Consider the following 23,502-nt stretch of genomic DNA (forward strand, 5'->3'; position numbering starts at 1 on the left):
ATGCGATGGCGAAATTCCACCATGTAAACATACCCTTAAAGCCCCAGCCGTGAGCCCCAGCCCCGTAGTAGAACTGCTACATGTGAAGATACTCTTCGGCGCGGGTCACATGGTGGATATCGTGGCGTATACCGCAGCCAATCTCTGGCAAAAAGCGGCCCGTTCATTTTAATCCGCATTGTGGGAAAACCGTAGCGCCCAGTGACTTCCTGCTGCCGAATCCACAGGGAAATCTGTGTCCAAAATCCGAAAACGTGGACTTCTGGCGCAAATTTACATTTAACGCCATGGCGGAAACCGCAAACTCTGAGGTTTCAAAGGAAATCCGTGGCAAAAATTTGCACGTTTTCAATGTGCGGGCAGAAAACCCAACATGAAGTCGGCACTTAGAAGCGACGCAACGGCTTCATGTGAAAGCTGCGCCATTTACACTGCAATGAATGGGGCTCGGGCCGCAGACCTCGCTGCGGATTCTCCTTACTGGCACAACCTGTAACTTCCTATACTACAGCACCCACTAATCCGGCACGTGATGGCGGAGTACCAGGCAGTCCGAGACAAGAGGCGCCGATCAGCGTCATATTAGTTTAAGATGGGTGACAGGTGGCGACAAGCGTCCAATAATCCGGCCGGCTCCGGACCGCCAAGGCGATGGATCTCAGCTCTATGTATTCTATTACTGAGGGGCCTACAGCTCCATCCGTCCTCATGAATATAATGCCAGAACGCCAGTGTAGACTGACACACAGGCAAAGCAGTACAGATGGATTGAGAGAAGGTAAGTGAATATGATTTATGCAGGGTATGAGGAAAGCTGGGTTTAATGCTGTAATGGCGGCCATCAGCGGTTACGGCTTCGTGCGCGCTGCGTTTGAGCCTCCCGTCAGGAAGATCTGCATTCATTTTTTTAGCATCGACCGGCTGTATAGGAAACGGAGCCCGGAGCGCCGAGCAGAAGGCGAAGCTGCGACTATTCGTGCGGGCTCAGCAGATCTCTCCCAGCAGATGGTACATTTGCCTGCAGCACCCCCTAGAGGCAGCAGCAGTGCTGTGCAGGATCTGCTGCTGAACGATGGACGGGAGGAAGGGACAGAAGTGGAGCGCGTGGATGTATAGCGAAGAGTCACCGCCATGTCAGCTGGAGCGGGCGCAGTCACATGATCGGCGAACAGATGCAAAATAGCGCCACTCTTCTCCGAGGCAGTGTGCGGTATTACAGCGCAGCCCTATCTCCCTGAACAGTGATGGTTCTGGAGTGAAGCCGCCATGTCTTTCTGATCTCCCATGGGCCTATTTGAGCGCAGTATTACGCCCGCAGCGCAGAGGGCTGAACCCGCCGCTCTGTACTGGGGTAAAGAAATCTCAGCCAGTTCTAGATTCTTGCGATATCGCCCACGGTTCTCAATGCGGCCGGCCACGTGCGAGCGCGCCGTAAACCGAGGATGCCGCGAATATCCTTAAAAACGGGAGTCTGGCCGCCAACAATGACGACGCAGTACGGGAGACGAGACGATCAACCCATGTGAACGCCACACAAGCGAGTGCTGATCGAGGATTGGCGCTTGTTAAGCCGCGCTCACACGACCGGACGGTAATTGCGTAGCAGGCGGCCATAGACGTACACTGTGCTGCTCACACATTTTGCGCAAAATACACGCGCAACATAACTCGCAGCGTGTCCGATATTGGCGCATATCACATGGCCATACACACCAAGATAGCTCATGGACACCATACTCATCACGTATGTGCCACGTGTTTACATGCCGCGGGCGGCACGCAGCGAATTACAGCCATCTACGCCCACGCTTACACGGCTCAGACGTGGTGGATGCTGCACGCAGGAACCTCCTCTTAGACTTCCTGTCCGATAATCCGGTCTACTGATACCAGATTAAAGATGTACGATACAGAACGGCCGACCGCTCAGCATCCAGCAAGAAGAAACCTTGGATGGGAACAGCTCGTCACTGAAAGGGGTCGGAGGAGGACGTCAGGACCGCACAACGCGGGGGCTCCAACTGATGTGTGCGAACGCACAACTCTCCGGTCCGCAGCACAGATGGGCTCTTACTCCGCTGATCGACAGGCTCACAGCTGCGCTAGAGGCCGTGCTAGAAGCCCACCGATTGCTATTGGCCCCCTAGATGGGGGTCTCTAATAAAGAGGCCGCTGAGTAAACCAAAGACCAGCAGATTGTGCAACAGAGCAGCCGGACCCCCGACACGTTATGCATGAGGCCTCGGCGCCGGCATAGGATTCAGTACGCTGATGAGATTCTTTTCTGAAGACGGAGATGAGATTTCATATGAGGAGATGGCGAGCGCCCGGCCGCCCAACGATGCCAACGTGGCGGGGAGATCGGCCGCGGAGTCCACTTAGAGCATTTCCATATAAATAGTGTCTATATGATTAATGCCGCAACAGAGATGGATTCAGGTCACCGCGGAAAACACGAACAAAGCCGCCAAATCCGCCCTTGTATGAGGGCGATAAAGGGGCAGGAGCCGCGAAATATCAAGATAAACCCTCTACATCAGCAGAATAGTGAGTGCAGCTCTGGAGTATAATACAGGATGTAACTCAGGATCAATACAGGATAAGTAATGTATGTACACAGTGACTCCACCAGCAGAATAGTGAGTGCAGCTCTAGAGTATAATACAGGATGTAACTCAGGATCAGTACAGGATAAGTAATGTATGTACACAGTGACTCCACCAGCAGAATAGTGAGTGCAGCTCTAGAGTATAATACAGGATGTAACTCAGGATCAGTACAGGATAAGTAATGTATGTACACAGTGACTCCACCAGCAGAATAGTGAGCGCAGCTCTGGGGTATAATACAGGATGTAACTCAGGATCAGTACAGGATAAGTAATGTATGTACACAGTGACTCCACCAGCAGAATAGTGAGTGCAGCTCTGGAGTACAATACAGGATGTAACTCAGGATCAGTCAGGATAAGTAGTGTATGTACACAGTGACTCCACCAGCAGAATAGTGAGTGCAGCTCTGGAGTATAATAAAGGATGTAACTCAGGAGCAGTACAGGATAAGTAATGTATATACACAGTGACTCCACCAGCAGAATAGTGAGTGCAGCTCTGGGGTATAATACAGGATGTAACTCAGGATCAGTACAGGATAAGTAGTGTATGTACACAGTGACTCCACCAGCAGAATAGTGAGTGCAGCTCTGGAGTATAATACAGGATGTAACTCAGGATCAGTACAGGATAAGTAATGTATGTACACAGTGACTCCACCAGCAGAATAGTGAGTGCAGCTCTGGGGTATAATACAGGATGTAACTCAGGATCAGTACAGGATAAGTAATGTATGTACACAGTGACTCCACCAGCAGAATAGTGAGTGCAGCTCTGGAGTATAATACAGGATGTAACTCAGGATCAGTACAGGATAAGTAATGTATGTACACAGCGACTCCACCAGTAGAATAGAGAGTGCAGCTCTGGAGTATAATACAAGATGTAACTCAGGATCAGTACAGGATAAGTAATGTATGTATACAGTGACTCTACCAGCAGAATAGTGAGTGCAGCTCTGGAGTATAATACAGGATGTAACTCAGGATCAGTACAGGATAAGTAATGTATGTACACAGTGACTCCACCAGCAGAATAGTGAGTGCAGCTCTGGAGTATAATACAGGATGTAACTCAGGGTCAGTACAGGATAAGTAATGTATGTACACAGTGACTCCACCAGCAGAATAGTGAGTGCAGCTCTGGAGTATAATACAGGATGTAACTCAGGATCAGTACAGGATAAGTAATGTATGTACACAGTGACTCCACCAGCAGAATAGGGAGTGCAGCTCTGGAGGATAATACAGAATGTAACTCAGGATCAGTACAAGATAAGTAATGTATGTACACAGTGACTCCACCAGCAGAATAGTGAGTGCAGCTCTGAGGTATAATACAGGATGTAACTCATGGTCAGTGCAGGATAAGTAATGTATGTACACAGTGACTCCACCAGCAGAATAGTGAGTGCAGCTCTGAGGTATAATACAGGATAAGTAATGTATGTACACAGTGACCCCACCAGCAGAATAGTGAGTGCAGCTCTGGAGTATAATACAGGATGGAACTCAGGAGCAGAATAGTAAGTGCAGCTTTTTGTAGAGGCTTTCACGCTCCGGTTACTTTATAGGGATGGGGATGGAGAGATAACCTTATTAGCTGCCCTAACAGGACACGTGGAAAGCGGTTACTGAACGCTCCGACCCCCTTATATCAGGTATTAACACTCTTACATGTCTACAACACGTCACTAATAATGTATCTGCGGCGTGTACTCAGACGTACGTGTATCCTCCATAAACTGGGATCGGCACGGTGCGACTGTAGCGCAGCTGGATGTGTTTTATACTAGGCATTAAATATAGTTTTACGGCGTATTCCATTACTGCGCCGTCTTCACGTTCGCCGCGCACCACTAAGTCTACACTGCATTAAATGTTTATTACACTGAACGACGACAATGCGAAGAGGGAACTCAAGAAATAGCGCAATGATCCATCGGCGGGCAGAGCCAGCGCCATCGCACAGCAGGCCCCCGCACGGAGATTACGGGCCAGAGGAGAAGATGATGGCGGCACGGTGACCAATGCTGGTAAACTGTGGTTGACGGCATCGGACCCGGGGGTCTTCTAGGACCTCAGAGGCGCTTAGTAAGATCACATGATCGAGTCCGGAATACGGGAACAGATCGGCGCGGAACGACAATCTGCTTCATGGTAACTAAGGCAGGTCACATGATGTGGAATTTGCGTTGAGTTTACCGCACACGGATTGAACGCACTGAACACGACTATAATCTGCGTGCAGATCCGCACGTTAGGAGCGCGCTCACACCAGCGCAATTAGTGCCGATTTTCGTTCCGTGGAAAATCCGTATTATAATCTGATCCATTTGTGTGGATTTTGCCGCGGATCCGCCTTCAACTGAAAGGGTGAAACCTACTACAGACCCGCGGCAAAAACCGCGCCAGACGGTGCCGATCCACAGCGCTAAATATGCTACGGATTTCGGTGCTGATCTGCAACAAGTGAATGAACCCCGCGGATGTGTTACCGCGGCGGAATCCACTGGTAAATCCCACATCTAACAACCGCGATTTTTGGTGCGAATCCGTACGTGAATTTTGCCCTGTGACTGGGAAACATCTAAGCGCAAAATTCTGCTTCCACGAGTTTTCATGTCAGCGAGTGACGTCACTTTCCGATGCGGAGACGCTCATTGTCTCGTAAGCGTTCCGCCTGCGAATGATTTCCATTGACAGGGCAAAGTCTGTGTGCGGAGCCGCGCCATTTTGCCGCAGTTTTTTTTTCTTTTTAAAGCAGAATTCGCCACTAATACTTCCACCGTGTGAACACACTAAACGTGCGGATTTCTGCACAGATCACACCGTGTGAGCGCGGCCCGCGGGCCACTCAGACAGGCTACGCCAATTGCTCCCAACAGTCTCAGACCGCAGATGAAACCCGCGGTGAAATCGGCAGTGTGAACCGGACCGCAGGCAATGCTGCGACGGCGGAATCTGCATCTGAGCCACGGATTGCTGCGGCGGGGCTAACCCCATGCGGACCCTTCGTGGAGTCTGTGTCCCTCCCTTCCTTCCCCGGAAGCAGATTAACCGGTTACGGTGCGGCCGCCCATCCGTAGGATTAGAACACTTTTTGACACGAACTTCGTCGTAGATTGGATACGAAAACCGCCATGCGTAAACGCCCGTAGAGCGCGGAATCCGCCGCAGATTAATTTGCCGCAATCTGCTTCAATAGTCTAATCTGCGCCGTGGACGAGGTCTACACTAATCCGTGTGGCGGTATCCAGACGTGGAATTGCGTAAAGTAGCAACTTGACGCTTTTTTTCCGTAGATCATGGATTCCAACGCATAACTTTCACGGACAGAATCCGCTCACGTTTCCTGCATGTCGCACTTTTCATTACGCAAAAAAAAAAATCCAAAGCGCAGCCCCATTGATTTCACGTGTAAATACGCAGCGAGGACAGATAGATCGTGCGTGCTCACTGCGTACCGGCGCGCTCGCGCTGACTTTCATACGGACCAGAATAAGACCGGCTGCGGTCTTTGTCGCACACATGAAAACCGCTCAATGAATGAGCCCTACGGGTGTAGTGACACGGACGACGTCCCATCTGATCTCGCGGGAGGCAAGCTGCCGTCCGTGTGATGGGGCTCATTCACACAAGCAGTTCTTCGCTCTGATGGAGTTTGCAGGATTTCATTTGCACAAAATGCATCAAACTGCTGTGAAATCGCATGTAAAAGGGTCGGCTTTCCGCTGACCTGCATCACGGCGACCCGCGAGAATACCTTGTGCAGAAGGCACGATGCCGATCCGATACGGGCCTTAGGGCTTATTCACGCAGGCGAGTTATATTCGTTGTGAGCAAAGTCCGCGCGGATACGAACTTCCTCCTCTTGAGCCGAGTCGTACACGAGCGACCGCGCCTTTCATCTGTCGCAGCAGGTCCCATCTTTGGCGCTTCCTCAGAACGCCTCGCTCACTGTTTTCAATGGGACCTTGTAAAGACATCACGTGGCTCTCGTAAGCCGCGAGCTCAACGACGTGCGTGAAACCTACACCCGAGGATCGCCATTTCCCAGAAGGTACAAGTCCCGTCTCCGTAACGCCCTCCTATCGGGAGAGCGGCGGTCTCCTATTTCCGGATTTACGCCAATCACTGAACACGCGGAACAGCAGCTTCATAGGAGTTGATAGGAAACCACCCAAGAGGTTAGAGGGCAGCAAACTTCTAGTACTGCGCCCCCCCAGGCCCTTACTATCAGTCCAACCCTGTGATGAGCGCCACCTAGTGGAGAATCATACACATCCTGCGCAGCGCTCTGATCTGTAGGCGTATCCAGTCCGTACACATGAGCGTCAGTAAAGGGGACTACAACCCCCAGCATCCTCGCTCAGAAACATCAGGCTCCACCAATGAGCGGGAGACATATTTACGTACCGGACGGACGCCATCGGCCCACGCACGATCCCGAGGAGGCAGAGAGCACAGCAGGAGGAGTCCAATATGGCTTCGTGAATTAGGAAGTAATCGGCCCCCGGCTGAACGATTTGTTTTATCCGAATTGTGCAATTAAATAGAGATTACGGCGCCGGGCGCCATTAAGCGGTCAGTTCTACCGTCTGCAGATACAGAGCGAGGCGCTGACTAAAGTCATTTGTAGCGTCGCCTCGCAAACCCCTCATTTAGCCCGGATCGGGTAATTAGGCACACGGTGGGGGGGGGGGCTCTCCGGCATTTCTCCGTGTTATTGTGCGCGGCGGAACTCTAACGCGGAATTTCAGTCCGACTTCGTCTATAACTATAATGGCCGCAGACAGGCGCCACCGACTCGCAACCGCGACGTCAGCCTCCTATTCCTCTCCTTACAAGATGTGGAGACAGGAGGATGGCGTCCGCGACAAAGACGGTGGGAAAGCGGATTCATTCCGGAAAATCACAGCCGCAGATCTGTAAGCGCTCGTTCACGCGGCGTAAATACGGAGAGGCCAGAACGCTGTGGATTTCAGTGGTTTATTCATTAAAGCGTATTTTAAACACGATTTTCAGCTGCGTGAAGAAAACCGCAAAATGTTGTATTAAGCCGTGGAAGTGACTGGGGCTGCGCAAATGTGCAGCGAACAGGCATGAAACGAGCGTTTTCACTGCGTATTTGCGCAAAACAACGGCACCGTCCCGCTTTTCTTCCGCGCACATAATTATGCGGCAAGTTGCAAGGAGGGTAAGTTTAACCCCGTCGACGGGCAAAATCTGCGTGGCGATCTACGACGCAGAACATCGTCTTCCCAGCCTCAAGAAATGGCGTCGCTTCTTGGCACGGAAACGCAATATTACTCGTTGGGATTCCACATGCAGATTGTGCCCATCGGTGAGGCCAGATCTGCGCCAAAAGTAACATCGGGAAGACGCAGATTTGGACGCAGTTTTCAAAGGCAGAATTATTCTTCTTGCTTTAATTCTTCAGCAAGATCTCTGCTTACTGTCAGTGAACGGAAACATTCAGAGGGAAGCGCCCTAAGCTGAAGTTCGCTACAATGTATCAGTGTAGGTAATCATCCTCCAGGCCACGCGGTAACTTTTGGCCATGACAGGGCAAACGGATTTCTCCTACGGTTTACCGCGCCCCCTAGGATCCTGCAGTGCTGAGGATCGCCGTCACCAATATACTGCGACAAACTTCAGCTCTGTCGGAAGGCTACAGCCGGCGTCACACGGGACAGAGATCTCGCGGAATGTCCGCAGCGAGACAGAAGAAAATTCAGCGAGATTTCTGCAACAAAATGGTGCTTCAAAACCCACGCCATTTCCACAGAGGAAAGGCGCCAAAACTGGATTTGACTTCCGCGCCGCATGTCAGTCTCCACGCGTACGTCCGCTGTGGACTGTCTGTAGCGTGACCGAGACTGGCGGCCAAATCTCATCCACTTTACTGCGTGTTACAAATGCATGCGGAATTTCCGTGCGAGGGTCCGCACCAAAATGTCGCAGCATGGCCGCCCCGTATGAACTCAGCTAGGCCGGCTTCACAAAGTCAAGCCGGATCCCGCAGCGGATTCCGGCTGTGACCCTGGCCTGCGACCTAAATTATCTGCGGCGTGGATTGCTGCGGCGGTTCGCCGCTCATGCGCAGTACGGATTTCTTTTATTTCTCTATCTGTATTTCCCGCACCGTCGCCATGCGATGACACGGGGAACCGCGGCCCATCCATAATTGAGTATGAGCTGCGGGTCGGACGGCCTTGATTAACTTCAATGGAGACCGTCCGTGCGGAGTCCGTGGCCAAAAAGAGCGTGCTGCGATTTTTCCTCCGCTCGCGGAATACGCAATTCATATCCACGAGTGTGACTGAAAAAAAAACGGAAGTACAAACCTTTCAATGCCTGCGATTTCCTGCGAATCCTCCACGCGGACGCCGATCGCGGAGTCCGCAACAGGAATCCGGTAGTGCAAAGCCAGCTAAAGTCAGGCTCGGTTTCATCCTATCCCCATTCACTGACAGCAAGCCGAGGATCTCAAAACCTGTCAGCAATCATCATCAGAGACCCACAACCAGCTCAGCTGATAACAGAGAGCAATAGCTTACATGCCTGTGCAGCCACCGGGGACCGGCCAGGCTGCAGGTTTACTGTCCCCCCTTCTCATCACTTCTGACAGTTTTCGCCGCCGTCGCTTCTGTCACTTTCCAAAAAAGCGATCAATAAAACAGAATTTCCCGTAACGAGGAGTCGCGAATTTAACGCTCATCTGCAATTTCCAAATCTAAACGGCGCCGATGTTTGTAAGCCACTTAGGGGTGTGATTAGAGGGCTGATGCGGTAATGACAGGGCCCGGCGTTTACCCCTCTGCGGTTAATGCCGCGCACTCCATTTAGTTGTCAGCGCGTGAAAAGCGCGGGGTGCGCCAGACGGGCAATTATGGCAGTGAATTAAGTCCTCGCGAGGAAATCCATAACCGATCGACCCTCGTCAGTGTCACGCTGTCAATGGAGCGTCTGCGGCGCGTTCGCTCAGCGCGACCGTCTTGTTTACATCAATGTCTCTTTCTTCGTGAAATCCAATAGTCTTTGTGCGGCGCGGGAAAAACAGGTCAAAGGCTTCAATATCCAAATCGATGCGCAAGTAGAGGGTCGTGCGGACGGACGGCGTGACAAATGAACAGCGCTGGTGTTTACACGGCGGCGGTAATGGGCCCGGATGACAACGCGCCGCGCGATCGATGCGAGGATCTTCAGGTGTCAAACAGCTGCAAAAAAAAAAGAGACAACGCAACCGTTTTGCAAAGACCCTGAAAGAATGAAGACGCGGCGCCCGGGGAGCGCCCCCGCTACGACCGCCGCGGAAAGATGGCCGAGCGCCTCAGACGGCGTAAATCACGTTAACTTAGATTTCTCAGAGTTTTGGAGGAAAATAATTAAAACTGGCGAGAAGCGAAAAGCCTTAAAATGTAATCAGGAGTCCCGGCGGCGTTTACGAGAAAATGAAATCCTTTAATGCGAGGAAATATTACACGTTCAGCATTAAAGTGCGAGATTTACTGAACGCAAATAAAACCGCCAGTGAGAGACGCAGCGTGTTTAAGGCTCCTCCAGGGCTAGAAAACATGGCTGCTTTTATGTAGGAACAGCGCCACACCTGTCTGTGGTTGTGTCTGGTACTGCAGCTTAGCCAGAAACACTTCGACAGAGCTGAACTGCAATACCAGATGCGGCCTGCAGTCAGCTGTGGCGCCATTACTGGAAGAAAGCAACCAAGTTTGTGGGCGACTCAAATGACAGAAGGGCAACCTGATGATTGGCGCTTCATGACCCCGGGGTGCGGCATGAGATCACATGACAGGTTCTCCGTCGATCAGTTTGTGTGAATCCACATTAGATGTATCACCGAGCGGCGGAAAACCATCTCCTGGTCGGATGGATCCAGATTTGTGTGCTGATGGATCAGAATTTGGTGCGAGCAGCATGAATCGGTGACCCCTTCCTGTCAGCTGGTCAGAACATGTCAGACCTCCAGCTAATCTGCAGCAACTACAAGAAGCTTCCTGTCCGCAGGGGCCGATATTCCTGCAGAAGGGTTTGAATCGCTGCGGTCCTGAAGACCAAAGGAGTCCAACACTGCTGGATGGGGGTCTCTGATAAAGGGGCCGCTGAGTTACTATGAGGCTATACTGGAGCTGGGGGCATCAGTGGTTACTTGGGGCATCAGTGGGTGGTACTGCACCAGCCGGTGCCCCTCATCAACCTGTCAACTGAAAGCGAGCAACACGCCAGCGCTGCAGGAGGACCATCTGCATCAAAGACTACTTCTCATCATGGAGGTCCTTCTTCACCAAGTAATCGAGGGGCCCAGTTTTGGCATTTAGTCTGCGCTGCGCCTGCAATACCACCCCGGGCCTCCACAACGTGTACGGAGCCATGTGCTTCCAGTTCTGTCTGTAATGACAGCCGATCGTTGGGGTTCCGAGAGTTCCCTGTTCCCAGGATAGGTCAACAATAGCAAAGTCCTAGACATCCCCTTTAAGATCTCTGCTTGCCGTCAATAAATGGGAACAATCTTGTTTACCTCTAAAGGCTGAAACCCCATCCTGACCTCAGACTTCTCACAGCTGAGAGTTTGTTACAATGTAGCCAATAAATGTAATGATCGGCAGCAGAGTTGCTGAGGTATAAAAGACTTCTTTATTCCAGGCAGCCTGTAACCCTTTAAGTATGGGATAAAGAAGTAGTCTTTTATACCTAAACATCTCTGCTGCCGACCATCACATTTATTGGTCCATCCTCCAGCAGCGTTGCAGAGCTTACCTCCCAAGAGTTGGAAATATTTTCAAGTGCTGCTGATCCTTCAAGATTGTGCTGAGTGTTACAATGTATCCAGTCTGTGAGGAGTCCTGGGTTAGTATGGGTTTCTAGCCTCTGGATATAAACAAGCATGTTCTCATTCACTGACAGCAGCAGAGATGTGGAAAACAGGTAGGATTTAAAACACAAAGTCTATTAGAAAGCGGCGAGTGACTTTCCTCCATATTAAGGACACCGTTACTAACGACACAAACCTGCAGGACGCGACGCTACCAGTCCACTATCCCACAGAAGTGGCGGAAGGCGGTGCTGTCTATATGCCATGTAGAGAAGGTGGGGACCGTCGCTAGGGTGGCTGCAGATCATCTGTCTAGGAAGTCGGGACGGATTTGCGCTATGCGACAAACGGCGCGGTCACACCCTGCGGCGCGGTCACACCCTGCGGCGCGGTCACACCCTGCGGCGCGGTCACGTGGGGCAGCTTGGCTTGGATTTTCAGCAGCTGAAGAAGTCTGCAGCAGTTCTGCATCAAGCTCTTCCCTCGTGATGCAGATTTTGGTGCAGATCTGCAGATTTTTACCCCTTCCGTTGAAATCTGATGCGGATCCACGAGAAAATCTGCATCAAATAGTTGGCATTTTGCTGCGGAGAATCTGCATCAGATCTGCCAGGTGTGAATGGAGGCCGGGCTCCGCAGCACACGGGGCCACAGAGCAGACATAGATGGGAGACCTGAGCGATGAGCGGCACCTAAAGGACTGGGTGTGACACACTACACCGCAACATTACTGCAGTGCAAAGACATTAAGCAGGTTCCCCCCCTACCCAACATTGGGGGGTCCCACTAGGCCCGTGTGCGCCCGCTGCAGGATGCGCCCCGTTGTGGGGACCGCTGGATGGTCGATCAGTAGGCCACCTCCTGCTCTGCAGACAAGGGGGGGGGGGGGGGAAGAATCGACTTTCGTGAAACAACCTTTTTAACCCCTCGGTGACGCGGTCTATTTTGGTTCTGAGAAAGCGACGATTATTGGGAGATTTTCATCTTTCAAAAGCCATAACTTTTTATTTTTCCGTCGCCATGGCAACATGAGGCCCTGTTTTTGCGTGGTGAGCTGTTTTTTTATAGCATTTGGCGTGCAAGATACAAAATTGTGCTCGATTAATTGTACGAGTCATTACGGGTGCAAGGATACCGAAGACCTGGGGGGAAGGGGGTACTTCCCCCCCCCCCCCGTCCTTGTAGGGGATTTGAATCTACGATAAACAATTGTGCCGATAATGCATTGCAGTACATAAGTGCTGCAGTGTATTATAGTGATCACAAGCCATGACAGACCCGGACGCCATTGTCCTGTTGGCATGGCAACCCATTAGCCCCGCCTGATTACATTGCGGCAGTTGGATGACGTCACAGAGGTAGCGCCCTCCCTCTGTGAAACCTATACACGCTGCAATCAACATTGATCGCAGCATGTAAGGGGTTAATAGCAGGGATCGGTGTCCTCACTGATCCCCGCTGTTGCAACAGAAGGCCAGCTGTCAGTCACAGCCGTCTCTTGCTGCGGATGGTGCAGGCTCATCTTCCGAGCCCATGACATCCATAGGACACAAGTTTACGTCCATTTGCAATAACCCTTTCCCAGCCAGGACGTAAACTTACATCCAGTGGCAGGAAGGGGTTAAATACTGAGGATCTATCCTTAGGACAAGTGTTCAAAACCAAATTGGTGGGGGTCCCACTCTCCCCCACCCCGGGGTCCCTGAATGCTGTGGCCCCCTTTTTGCTCTGTGAGGTCTTGTTGCCTTTCAGCAGTCCAGATCCGTTCAAGTAGATAGGACTGAACTGCAATACCAGTTATCACCACTATGCAATGTACAGCGCTGTGCCTAGCGCTGCAGCCCCTTCAAACAGCTAGTCAGCGGGGGTGCTAGGAGTTGGACCTCCACCGACCTGATATCTGATGACCTGAGGAGGGCTCACCAATACAGAAGTCCTGACAAGCTGTAGAAAGGAACACTGCCGGTGGAACTGACTTGCTGCGCTACATCTGCAAGGCTCCGCCAGTTCCGGCACTGCGCTGGACACAGCACAGCCAATCAGTTTTGCTCGGAGTGTTCCTTTAACTCACAGATGATTGCAGGGACTGGATACAACTGTAACAAAGCCTCAGCAGTGACAAGTATGAGGTGCAGTCGGGTTCTCAGCCTCCATGTAGGCAAGAATGTTCCCGTTCACTGACAGCAAGCAGAGATCACGGACAACTGGATACAACATGTAATAGAAAGTTGCAGAACTTCTGACATGAAACCGCTTCACGTTATATTTACACGCGGAGCTTCGCGGCGCCGATCCCGCGTCTCATTACTTTCAATCACGCCAAAGTCTGCAGAGCGCCGACGACTTTCTGCAGATGGAGTTCAAATCGCGTGCGGGAAAAAAGAAAAACACCGCAGTCACTTGTAGAGGCGGATCCCGCCAGTGACAGCGCTGCGCGTGCAGCCGGCGGCAGATCTGCGCCGTCATGGCGGATATTCGGTGTTCCCGTCGCGGTTTATAGAGGCAGAGAAATCCTTATTGGATTCTACCGTGTGAAGAACTGTAACCCCCCGATCCGCGGACAGATCGCTGCGCAGCCAATGGCCTTCCCTGGTGCGCACCCACAATGCACCACCAGCTGCAACAGCAGAAACCAGAAAGCAATAACGGAGCTTAGAATGAAGCCTGCGGTGGTCGGCGACTGAGCTGGAGTCTTCCGCCACAGACTGGTTATAAGACTGGGTTCCCACGGCTTGGCGGCACCGAAAAGCCGTGAGATTTGCGCAGGAGAGCCGCAGCTTCAAAACCCGCGCCATTCCGTTGGGGCTCTCGTTCCTCGGCCGCAATGGAAAAAAAAACAGAATGGATGTGCTGCGGCGGTCATTTCCGCGCCGCATCGCAGATTCCGCCCGGCTTTGCTGCAATGGATAGGCCGCCCGTCCACATGGCGGCTAATCCTGGAATTAGGAGCCACAGGCGGATTTTGCGCAGAGAAATTCTGCACAGAATTTCTGCGGCGAATCCGTCCCGTGTGAGCGCGGCCTGGAGGCGCATTCACACCTGGCGGATGTTGGGGCAGATTTTGGCGCTTTTTCCCAGCGGAGCCGCAGCAGATTTCACCCTTTCAAATGCAGAGGTGCGATGTGCTGCAGACCCGCGGCAGATTTGGTGCGGTTTTCAATGTGGAATTTGACCTGCTTCGTGGAAACCCACGCCGATCCTGCTCTGTGTGAACGTCCGCTACGTGTGAGGGGCTCCTGCGCGCCACCGTGTGCAGATTCCAGCCCGTGAATATGCAGCATATTCACGGACCCAAAGACGCCGTATTCCATGCATGCTGTGTTTTTGTTGCGCCCGTGTTTTTCACGTAAAAAAAAAACCCACAGGCCGCATTGCTTTCCGGCGTAAACACACAGCGAACGCGCCGGTATCGTGGTTATTCGCAGCGTATCTGCACATTCCCATTATGCTCCACGGGACGGATCTAAAAAGGAGGGGCAGGCGGAGGAAAATTTCGTGAAAAATACACATTGAAATCAATGCGTTCTATTCACCCCATATTACACGCGTCTGAATGAGCCCCCAAGTGTGCGTTCAAGTGACGGAATTCCCCGTGGGTTTTGCATGTATTCCGCCTCTCAAAACAGCATATTTCGCATCTTCTTGCCACGGACTCGCTGGCGGATTGATCCCCGTCGCCGGGAAAATCCACGCACGGAATCCGAACACAGAAAATCGCATTACCATTTCAAGAAGCGATTTTATTCTTAACTACGTTGCATTTGCGCACGTGGACTTTGCCCGGCGACAGGGATGAATCCGTGGCAAGAAGATGCGGATGTTGCTGCGGTTTTGTGAAGCGGAATTCACAAGGAATAGCCCGCAGTAACTTCCGCCACGCTCACGCCGCTCTCACACAGGCCACGTTTTACAGCGCTTGGCGCGGCGTTTGAAACGCTATAAAACGCCTTCATTGACATCAACGAGGCTCCTCAGATGGGCGTTCGGACGCGGCGTTTATCTACTTCAGCGTGTTCTGGCGCTCATTATGATGGCGTGCGATAAAAACCGCTGGTGAATGCGTTAGAAGACACTGTAAGACACTGCGTTTAAATGTGGCGTTTTTACGGATGCCAGTGTGAGCGCGGCCTCAAGAGGACACGGCGGAGCCACATAGAGAATTCTCTGCGGAACTTCCTCCTAAACCCGCGGCAGAGATCTCCGGCGATTCTAGAGCGGATCGTTCGCGGATTTCGTCTCATCAGTGGAGACAATCGTGCGTGGAATCTTTGGCACAATCCAAGTGAAAACACGCCACGAATTCTGCACACAGGTTTTGCCCGCTGACTGGAATAAATCCACGGGCGGATCGGTGGCATAATAACCGCAAATTCTGCACGGAAATTCTGCGGCAGAATCCGCAGCCTAAGGGCTCATGTCCACGGGCAAAATATGATTTAGGATCCGCAGCGGATTACCTGCACGCGGATCTGCACCCCATAGGGATGCATTGACCACCCGCGGGTAGATAAATACCCGCGGATGGTCAATAAAAGGGATTTTAAAAAAAATGGAGCATGAAAAAATCTGGACCATGCTCCATTTTCGTGCGGGTCTCCCGCGGGGACGGCTCCCGCGGGCTTCTATTGAAGCCTATGGAAGCCGTCCGGATCCGCGGGAGACCTAAAATAGGAATTTAAAGGGGTTGTCCCGAGGCAGCAAGTGGGTCTATACACTTCTGTATGGCCATATTAATGCACTTTGTAATGTACATTGTGCATTAATTATGAGCCATACAGAAGTTATAAAAAGTTTTATACTTACCTGCTCCGTTGCTAGCGTCCTCGTCTCCATGGTGCCGACTAATTTTCGCCCTCCGATGGCCAAATTAGCCGCGCTTGCGCAGTCCGGGTCTTCTTCTTTTCTGAATGGGGCTCCGTGTAGCTCCGCCCCGTCACGTGCCGATTCCAGCCAATCAGGAGGCTGGAATCGGCAATGGACCGCACAGAAGCCCTGCGGTCCATGGAGACAGAGGATCCCGGCGGCCATCTTCAGCAGGTGAGTATGAAGACGCCGGACCGCCGGGATTCAGGTAAGCGCTGTGCGGGTTGTTTTTTTAACCCCTGCAGCAGGGTTGTCTCGCGCCGAACGGGGGGGGGGGGGGTTTAAAAAAAAAAAAACCCGTTTCGGCGCGGGACAACCCCCTTAAAGCATTTACTCACCCGCAGCGGGCCGAGAAGCTCTGCTCTTCCTCACGGCCGCATCTCCCTTGCTTCGGCTCGACGACGTGCCGCCGGCGTGACAAATTCATCCGCCGGCCGAAAAAGAAGATCCGGCCGTGAGGAAGAGCCGACCTTCGCCGCCCGCTACGGATGGGTAAATTCTTATAAATTCCTATTTTCAGCCCTCATGTCCGCGGGGCAGGAGGGACCCGCTGCAGATTCTACATGGAGAATCAGTAGCGGGCCCGATTTTCCCCGTGGACATGAGGCCTAAGAGATTAAAAGAAACGCAGCTTTATACGCAGGAAGACGAGAACAACAATGACGAGTGCGGCGCCTCGTTATACGTACGCCGCCGCAACACTGCTGGGGACTAACGAGGGCGACCAGGAACAGAGAGCGCCACTGTATCTGTGGGCCGAGCCTGGTACTGCAGCTCTTTCGAAGGGGCTGCGCTGTAATCCCGCTCACGGCCTGCGGACAGAAGTGGCGCCGTTTCCGGAAGATGATAAAATCCTGAATCACAGACCTTACGGGAATCCGCTCAGCGACGGCGTGAAGGATGGGGGTTGTAGTGTGACCTGCCGTATGTGAAGGGGGTGGAGCTTAATCTGACAGCTAACGAATATTAACGTCGCGTTAAGCTCTGCCGCCATCAACAACACGGAACCCACTGCGCAAAAATACTCACACAGATGAACGTCTTCGCTCTGCAGAATATTCGCCAGTCCGGCGCCCGATGGTGGATTAAAGGAATTTTACGGTCAGCGTCTGTAAGCGCAGATATAACGCGCCAACCAATGACGTTTCCACGGCGATCACCATACCGGTACAGACGCCATCGCTTACCGTGCTCCACGAAGACGTTGCAGTGCGGGCTGCCATGTTTGGGGGCGTCCTTCTTGCCGCCGGCTTTGATGAAGGGTAAGGCGGGCAGACTCGGCCTCCGCTGGTCGCCAAGGACCTTCCCGGGCTGCTGCCCCATATAGGACGGCCGGCGCACCGCGAGCAAAAACAACAAAAAACGAAAATATCTCCAAGGATGGCGCCCGCTGCCTCGGGGCGTCTGGTCGCAGTCCGGCCGCTCAGCGCTGAAGCTTCATGTCCGGCCGCTCTAGAAGAGGAACTCGGCCCGGCGGCGGCGCAGGATGTGGGCAGACCGTGTCATAACAATCCCAAAGACCAAACCCGGGGCGGCGGACTAGAGGGGCAGGGGGGCGGCTCGGAGGGGCACACATGGCATGGTCATGGAGGGGTTAAGTCACTCGGGTCACCAAGGGGTTAAAAGGCACAGGGCTGTCTATAGGGGGCGCTATAGGCTCCGGGCTAGCAGGACCGGTGACAACTCGCACGTCTCGTCCCCGCAATCACTTCCTTGGTCATCCCCGTATCTGGGGGTCCGTGGGCCCCGGGGGAGGAGGGGGTCTCCCCTCTATGGAGAACTGCAGCGACCCTCTTACTGCTCCTCCGGGCACACAGCTAGAAAGAAAATCCGGACAGGACCGAGCGACCCCCGGAGGTGAGAGTCAGCGGCCGCCGGGACGTCCAGCCCGCTGCACCGCCGCCATGATGGGCCCTGGCCGCCGCCACCGCCGCTGCCCTGGGAGACGCCGTGACGTTCGTGACGTCACTTCCGGACACAGGTTGGCGGTGATCATAGGTGACCTGCGGGCGCATGCGCGGTGGAGCAGCCGCTGGAGGGAGAGGACGGTGTTGCAGAAGGCTCCTGGGGTGATGGGGCAAGGAGAGAAATCCTGGGGATAGGATGGGGCAGGAGCAGGGAGAGATGCTGAGGGGAGGGATGAGATTGTGGCGGGATGATGGGGCAGGAGCAGGGAGAGAGAACCTGGGGAGAAGAGGAGGCAGGGAGAGAGAACCTGGGGAGAAGAGGAGGCAGGGAGAGAGATCCTGGGGATAGGATAGGGCAGGAGCAAGGAGAGAGACCCCGGGGATATGATGGGGCAGGAGCTGGAGGAGAGATTCTGGGGAGATGGGGGGCAAGAGAGAGATTCTGGGGGGGAGGGGAGAGAGACCCCGGGGAGATGAGGGGGAGGGGAGAGAGATCCTGGGGATAGGATAGGGCAGGAGCTGGAGGAGAGATTCTGGGGAGATGAGGGGGCGGGGAGAGAGACCCCCGGGGATATGATGGGGCAGGAGCGGGGAGAGAGACCCCCGGGGATATGGTGGGGCAGGAGCGGGGAGAGAGACCCCCGGGGATATGGTGGGGCAGGAGCGGGGAGAGAGACCCCCGGGGATATGATGGGGCAGGAGCGGGGAGAGAGACCCCCGGGGATATGATGGGGCAGGAGCGGGGAGAGAGACCCCCGGGGATATGATGGGGCAGGAGCGGGGAGAGAGACCCCCGGCGATATGATGGGGCAGGAGCGGGGAGAGAGACCCCCGGCGATATGATGGGGCAGGGAGAGAGACCCCCGGCGATATGATGGGGCAGGGAGAGAGACCCCCGGCGATATGATGGGGCAGGGAGAGAGACCCCCGGCGATATGATGGGGCAGGGAGAGAGACCCCCGGCGATATGATGGGGCAGGGAGAGAGACCCCCGGCGATATGATGGGGCAGGGAGAGAGACCCCCGGCGATATGATGGGGCAGGGAGAGAGACCCCCGGCGATATGATGGGGCAGGAGCGGGGAGAGAGACCCCCGGCGATATGATGGGGCAGGAGCGGGGAGAGAGACCCCCGGCGATATGATGGGGCAGGAGCGGGGAGAGAGACCCCCGGCGATATGATGGCAGGGAGAGAGACCCCCGGCGATATGATGGGGCAGGGAGAGAGACCCCCGGCGATATGATGGGGCAGGGAGAGAGACCCCCGGCGATATGATGGGGCAGGGAGAGAGACCCCCGGCGATATGATGGGGCAGGGAGAGAGACCCCCGGCGATATGATGGGGCAGGGAGAGAGACCCCCGGCGATATGATGGGGCAGGGAGAGAGACCCCCGGCGATATGATGGGGCAGGGAGAGAGACCCCCGGCGATATGATGGGGCAGGGAGAGAGACCCCCGGCGATATGATGGGGCAGGAGCAGGGAGAGAGACCCCCGGCGATATGATGGGGCAGGAGCAGGGAGAGAGACCCCCGGCGATATGATGGGGCAGGGAGAGAGACCCCCGGCGATATGATGGGGCAGGGAGAGAGACCCCCGGCGATATGATGGGGCAGGAGCAGGGAAAGAGACCCCCGGCGATATGATGGGGCAGGAGCAGGGAGAGAGACCCCCGGCGATATGATGGGGCAGGGAGAGAGACCCCCGGCGATATGATGGGGCAGGGAGAGAGACCCCCGGCGATATGATGGGGCAGGGAGAGAGACCCCCGGCGATATGATGGGGCAGGGAGAGAGACCCCCGGCGATATGATGGGGCAGGGAGAGAGACCCCCGGCGATATGATGGGGCAGGAGCAGGGAAAGAGACCCCCGGCGATATGATGGGGCAGGAGCAGGGAAAGAGACCCCCGGCGCTATGATGGGGCAGGAGCAGGGAAAGAGACCCCCAGCGCTATGATGGGGCAGGAGCAGGGAAAGAGACCCCCGGCGCTATGATGGGGCAGGAGCAGGGAAAGAGACCCCCGGCGCTATGATGGGGCAGGAGCAGAGATCCTTCGGGGATAATGGGGCAGGTGTGGAGAGAGAGATGCTTGGAGGAGGATGGGGCAGCAGCAAGGAGAGAGATTCTGTGAGGATGAAGGGGCAGGAGCAAGGAGAGAGGTCCTGGGGGGATGATGGGGCAGGAGCGAGATCTTGGGGGGATAAAGGGGCAGAAGAGACATAATGGGGTAGGAGCAGGGAGAGGGTTCCTGGGGGGGATGATGAGGCAGGATGGGAGGAAGTAGCCAGGAGAGAGATGATTAGACAGGAGAAGGGAGAGAATGATGGTGCAGGCAAAGGGAGAGAGATCGTGGGGGGGGGGGGGCAGGGAGAGAGATCCTGGGGGGGGGGGGGGCAGGGAGAGAGATCCTGGAGGGATGATTAGACAGGAGAAGGGAGGGAGGTGTGTGTGGGGAGGGGAATGGGTCAGGAGAAGGGAGAGAGATGCTAGGAGGGATGATGGGACAGACACAGGGAGAATTCCTCAGAGCAGGATGATGGGGCGGGCAGGTGCAAGAAGAAAGGTCCTGGGAGGATGATGAGGCGGGGGGGGGGGGGGGGATGATGGGGCAAGGAGAGAAATCCTGGGGATGATGGGGCAGGAGTTACGAGAGAGATCCTGGGCAGATGATGGAGTAGGGAGAGAGATCCTCAGGGGGATAATGGAGCAGGAGCAGGGAATAAGATTCTGGCAGGATGATGGGGCCGGAGCAGGGAGAGAGACCCTGGGGATATGCTGGGACAGGAGCAAGGAGAGAGATCCTGGGTAGATGATGGAACAGGTGCGTGGAGAGAGATCTTGGGGGGATGATGGGGCAGGAGCAGGGAGAGAGATCCTGGGGGGATGATGGGGCAGGATGGGAGGCAGTAGGCGGGAAAGAGATGATTAGACAGGAGAAGGGAGAGAATGATGGTGCAGGAGAAGGGAGGGAGATCCTGGGGGGGAGGGGGGGGGGAATGGGCTAGGAGAAGATAGAGAGATGCAGGGATGGATGATGGGACAGAAACAGAGAGAGTTCCTTAGAGTAGGATGAGGGGGCAGGTGCAAGAAGAGAGGTTCTGTGAGGATGATGGGGCAGGAGCAGGGAGAGAAATCCTGGGTAGATGATGGAACAAGTGCATGGAGAGAGATCTGGGGGGGCAGCATGATGGTGCAGGGTGAGAGATCCTTCGGAGATAATGGGGCAGGTGCAGAGAGAGGGATGCTTGGAGGAGGATGGGGCAGCAGCAAAGAGATCCTGTGGGAATGGTGGGACAGGAGCGAGATCTTGGGGGGGGGGGGGATGATGGGGCAGGAGAAAGATAATGGGGTAGGAGCAGGGAGAGAGATCCTGGGGGCATGATGAGGCAGTAGCCAGGAGATGATTAGACAGATGAAGGGAGAGAATGATGGTGCAGGCAAAGGGAGAGAGATCCTGGGGGGAATGTATGTGTGTGTGGGGGGGGGGGGGGGCAGGAGCAGGGAGACACATCCTGGAGGGATGATTAAGCAGGAGAAGGGAGGGAGATCCGTGGGGGGGGAGGGGGATGGGTTGGAAGAAGGGAGAGAGATGCTGGGAGGGATGATGGGACAGAAGCAGGGAGAGATCCTGGGTAGATGATGGGGCAAGGAGAGGGATCCTGGGCGGATGATGGAGCAGGGAGAGAGATCCTGGGCGGATGATGGAGCAGGGAGAGAGATCCTGGGCGGATGATGGAGCAGGGAGAGAGATCCTGGGCGGATGATGGAGCAGGGAGAGAGATCCTGGGCGGATGATGGAGCAGGGAGAGAGATCCTCGGGGGATGATGGAGCAGGGAGAGAGATCCTCGGGGGATGATGGAGCAGGGAGAGAGATCCTCGGGGGATGATGGAGCAGGGAGAGAGATCCTCGGGGGATGATGGAGCAGGGAGAGAGATCCTCGGGGGATGATGGAGCAGGGAGAGAGATCCTCGGGGGATGATGGAGCAGGGAGAGAGATCCTCGGGGGATGATGGAGCAGGGAGAGAGATCCTCGGGGGATGATGGAGCAGGGAGAGAGATCCTCGGGGGATGATGGAGCAGGGAGAGAGATCCTCGGGGGATGATGGAGCAGGGAATAAGGTTCTGGCGGGATGATGGAGCAGGGAATAAGGTTCTGGCGGGATGATGGGGCAAGAGCAGGGAGAGAGACCCTTGGGATGTGATGGGGCAGGAGCAAGGAGAGAGATCTTAGGGGGATGATGGGGCAGGTGCAGAGAGAGAGATCCTGCGAGGATGATGGGGCAGGAGTAGGGAGAGAGACCCTGGAGGGATGATTAGCCAGGGGAAGGGAGGGAGATCCCAGGGGGTGGGGTGGGGGTGAGGTGAGGATGGGTCAGGAGGAGGGAGACAGATGCTGGGAGGGATGATGGGACAGGAACAGGGAGAGTTCCTCAGAGCAGGATGGGGGGTACGAGCAGGGAGGGAGGTCCTGGAGAGGCTGATGGAGCAGGTATTGAGGTCCCATGGAGACTGTTTTTATTAGGGGGTGTTATACCTGTGCTGTATCCAGCATGCCTTGTTCCACCCTCAGATTCTGGGCCGATCAATCCTCCCTCTGTTCCTCTTGGCAAAACCTATAGAAGACCCATCAGCCAGTTCCACCTGACCGGTCAGCAGCGGATAGATGGATTATTGCATCCATGCACACTGGTCACGCTTACAATCCTGCGGCGGCGGCCATAGTGATTCTTACCCAACTTTAATAGAAGCAGATATTCCTTGCGGAGATTAATAACGGCGTGGACGACTCCTGACCGAACATCACATGCCACATCCTTCTCCCAACGGCCACCCTCTTGGTCATTGTCACTGTCTAATAAGGTAGCACACCTTTTGATACAGAAACCTGAAAATGGCGCCACTAGATTCATCGTCTGCGCTCTCATTACAACATCCGTGGAGACCGCGCCCCAGAGGACGACCGGCAGCTTTGGTCCGACACGTTTCTGGAGATGCTGCATGGCTGCCATCATGGCTGCTGTAGTTCTTCACACGGTCTCGGCCACCCAACTTTCCCAGATTCCTAATCTACCTAGTTATACAATATCACGGGAGCCGCAAAAGCAGATCTGAAAAACAGAGTCGGATGTGCCTTGAAGAATGCTAGGAAGGCCGTGAGAGCAGCCATAGCGGTCGTCTTTTCGAAATGACTCTACTTCTCTTTTTACTCTTCCCGTAATAGAAGTGACGACACTTTCATTTTCTTCCTTTTTTAAGTTTGAAAAGAAGTCGCGATGAGAGGAGCG

At 54.4% G+C, this 23,502-nt stretch overlaps 1 protein-coding gene across 1 annotated transcript in view; it reads right to left on the reverse strand.

Annotated features, from left to right (window-relative positions):
- ABL1 (ABL proto-oncogene 1, non-receptor tyrosine kinase) overlaps positions 1-18,248 on the reverse strand; it is a 108,179-nt gene extending 89,931 nt beyond the window's left edge. Inside the window, exon 1 of the mRNA XM_066580209.1 lies at positions 17,495-18,248. Coding sequence (XP_066436306.1) covers positions 17,495-17,630 — 136 coding nt within the window. The 5' untranslated portion in view covers positions 17,631-18,248. The remainder of the gene's footprint in view (positions 1-17,494) is intronic.
- Positions 18,249-23,502: the final 5,254 nt, after the last annotated feature.

The sequence above is a fragment of the Eleutherodactylus coqui genome, chromosome 10 (assembly GCF_035609145.1).
Source record: "Eleutherodactylus coqui strain aEleCoq1 chromosome 10, aEleCoq1.hap1, whole genome shotgun sequence".
NCBI lineage: Eukaryota > Metazoa > Chordata > Amphibia > Anura > Eleutherodactylidae > Eleutherodactylus > Eleutherodactylus coqui.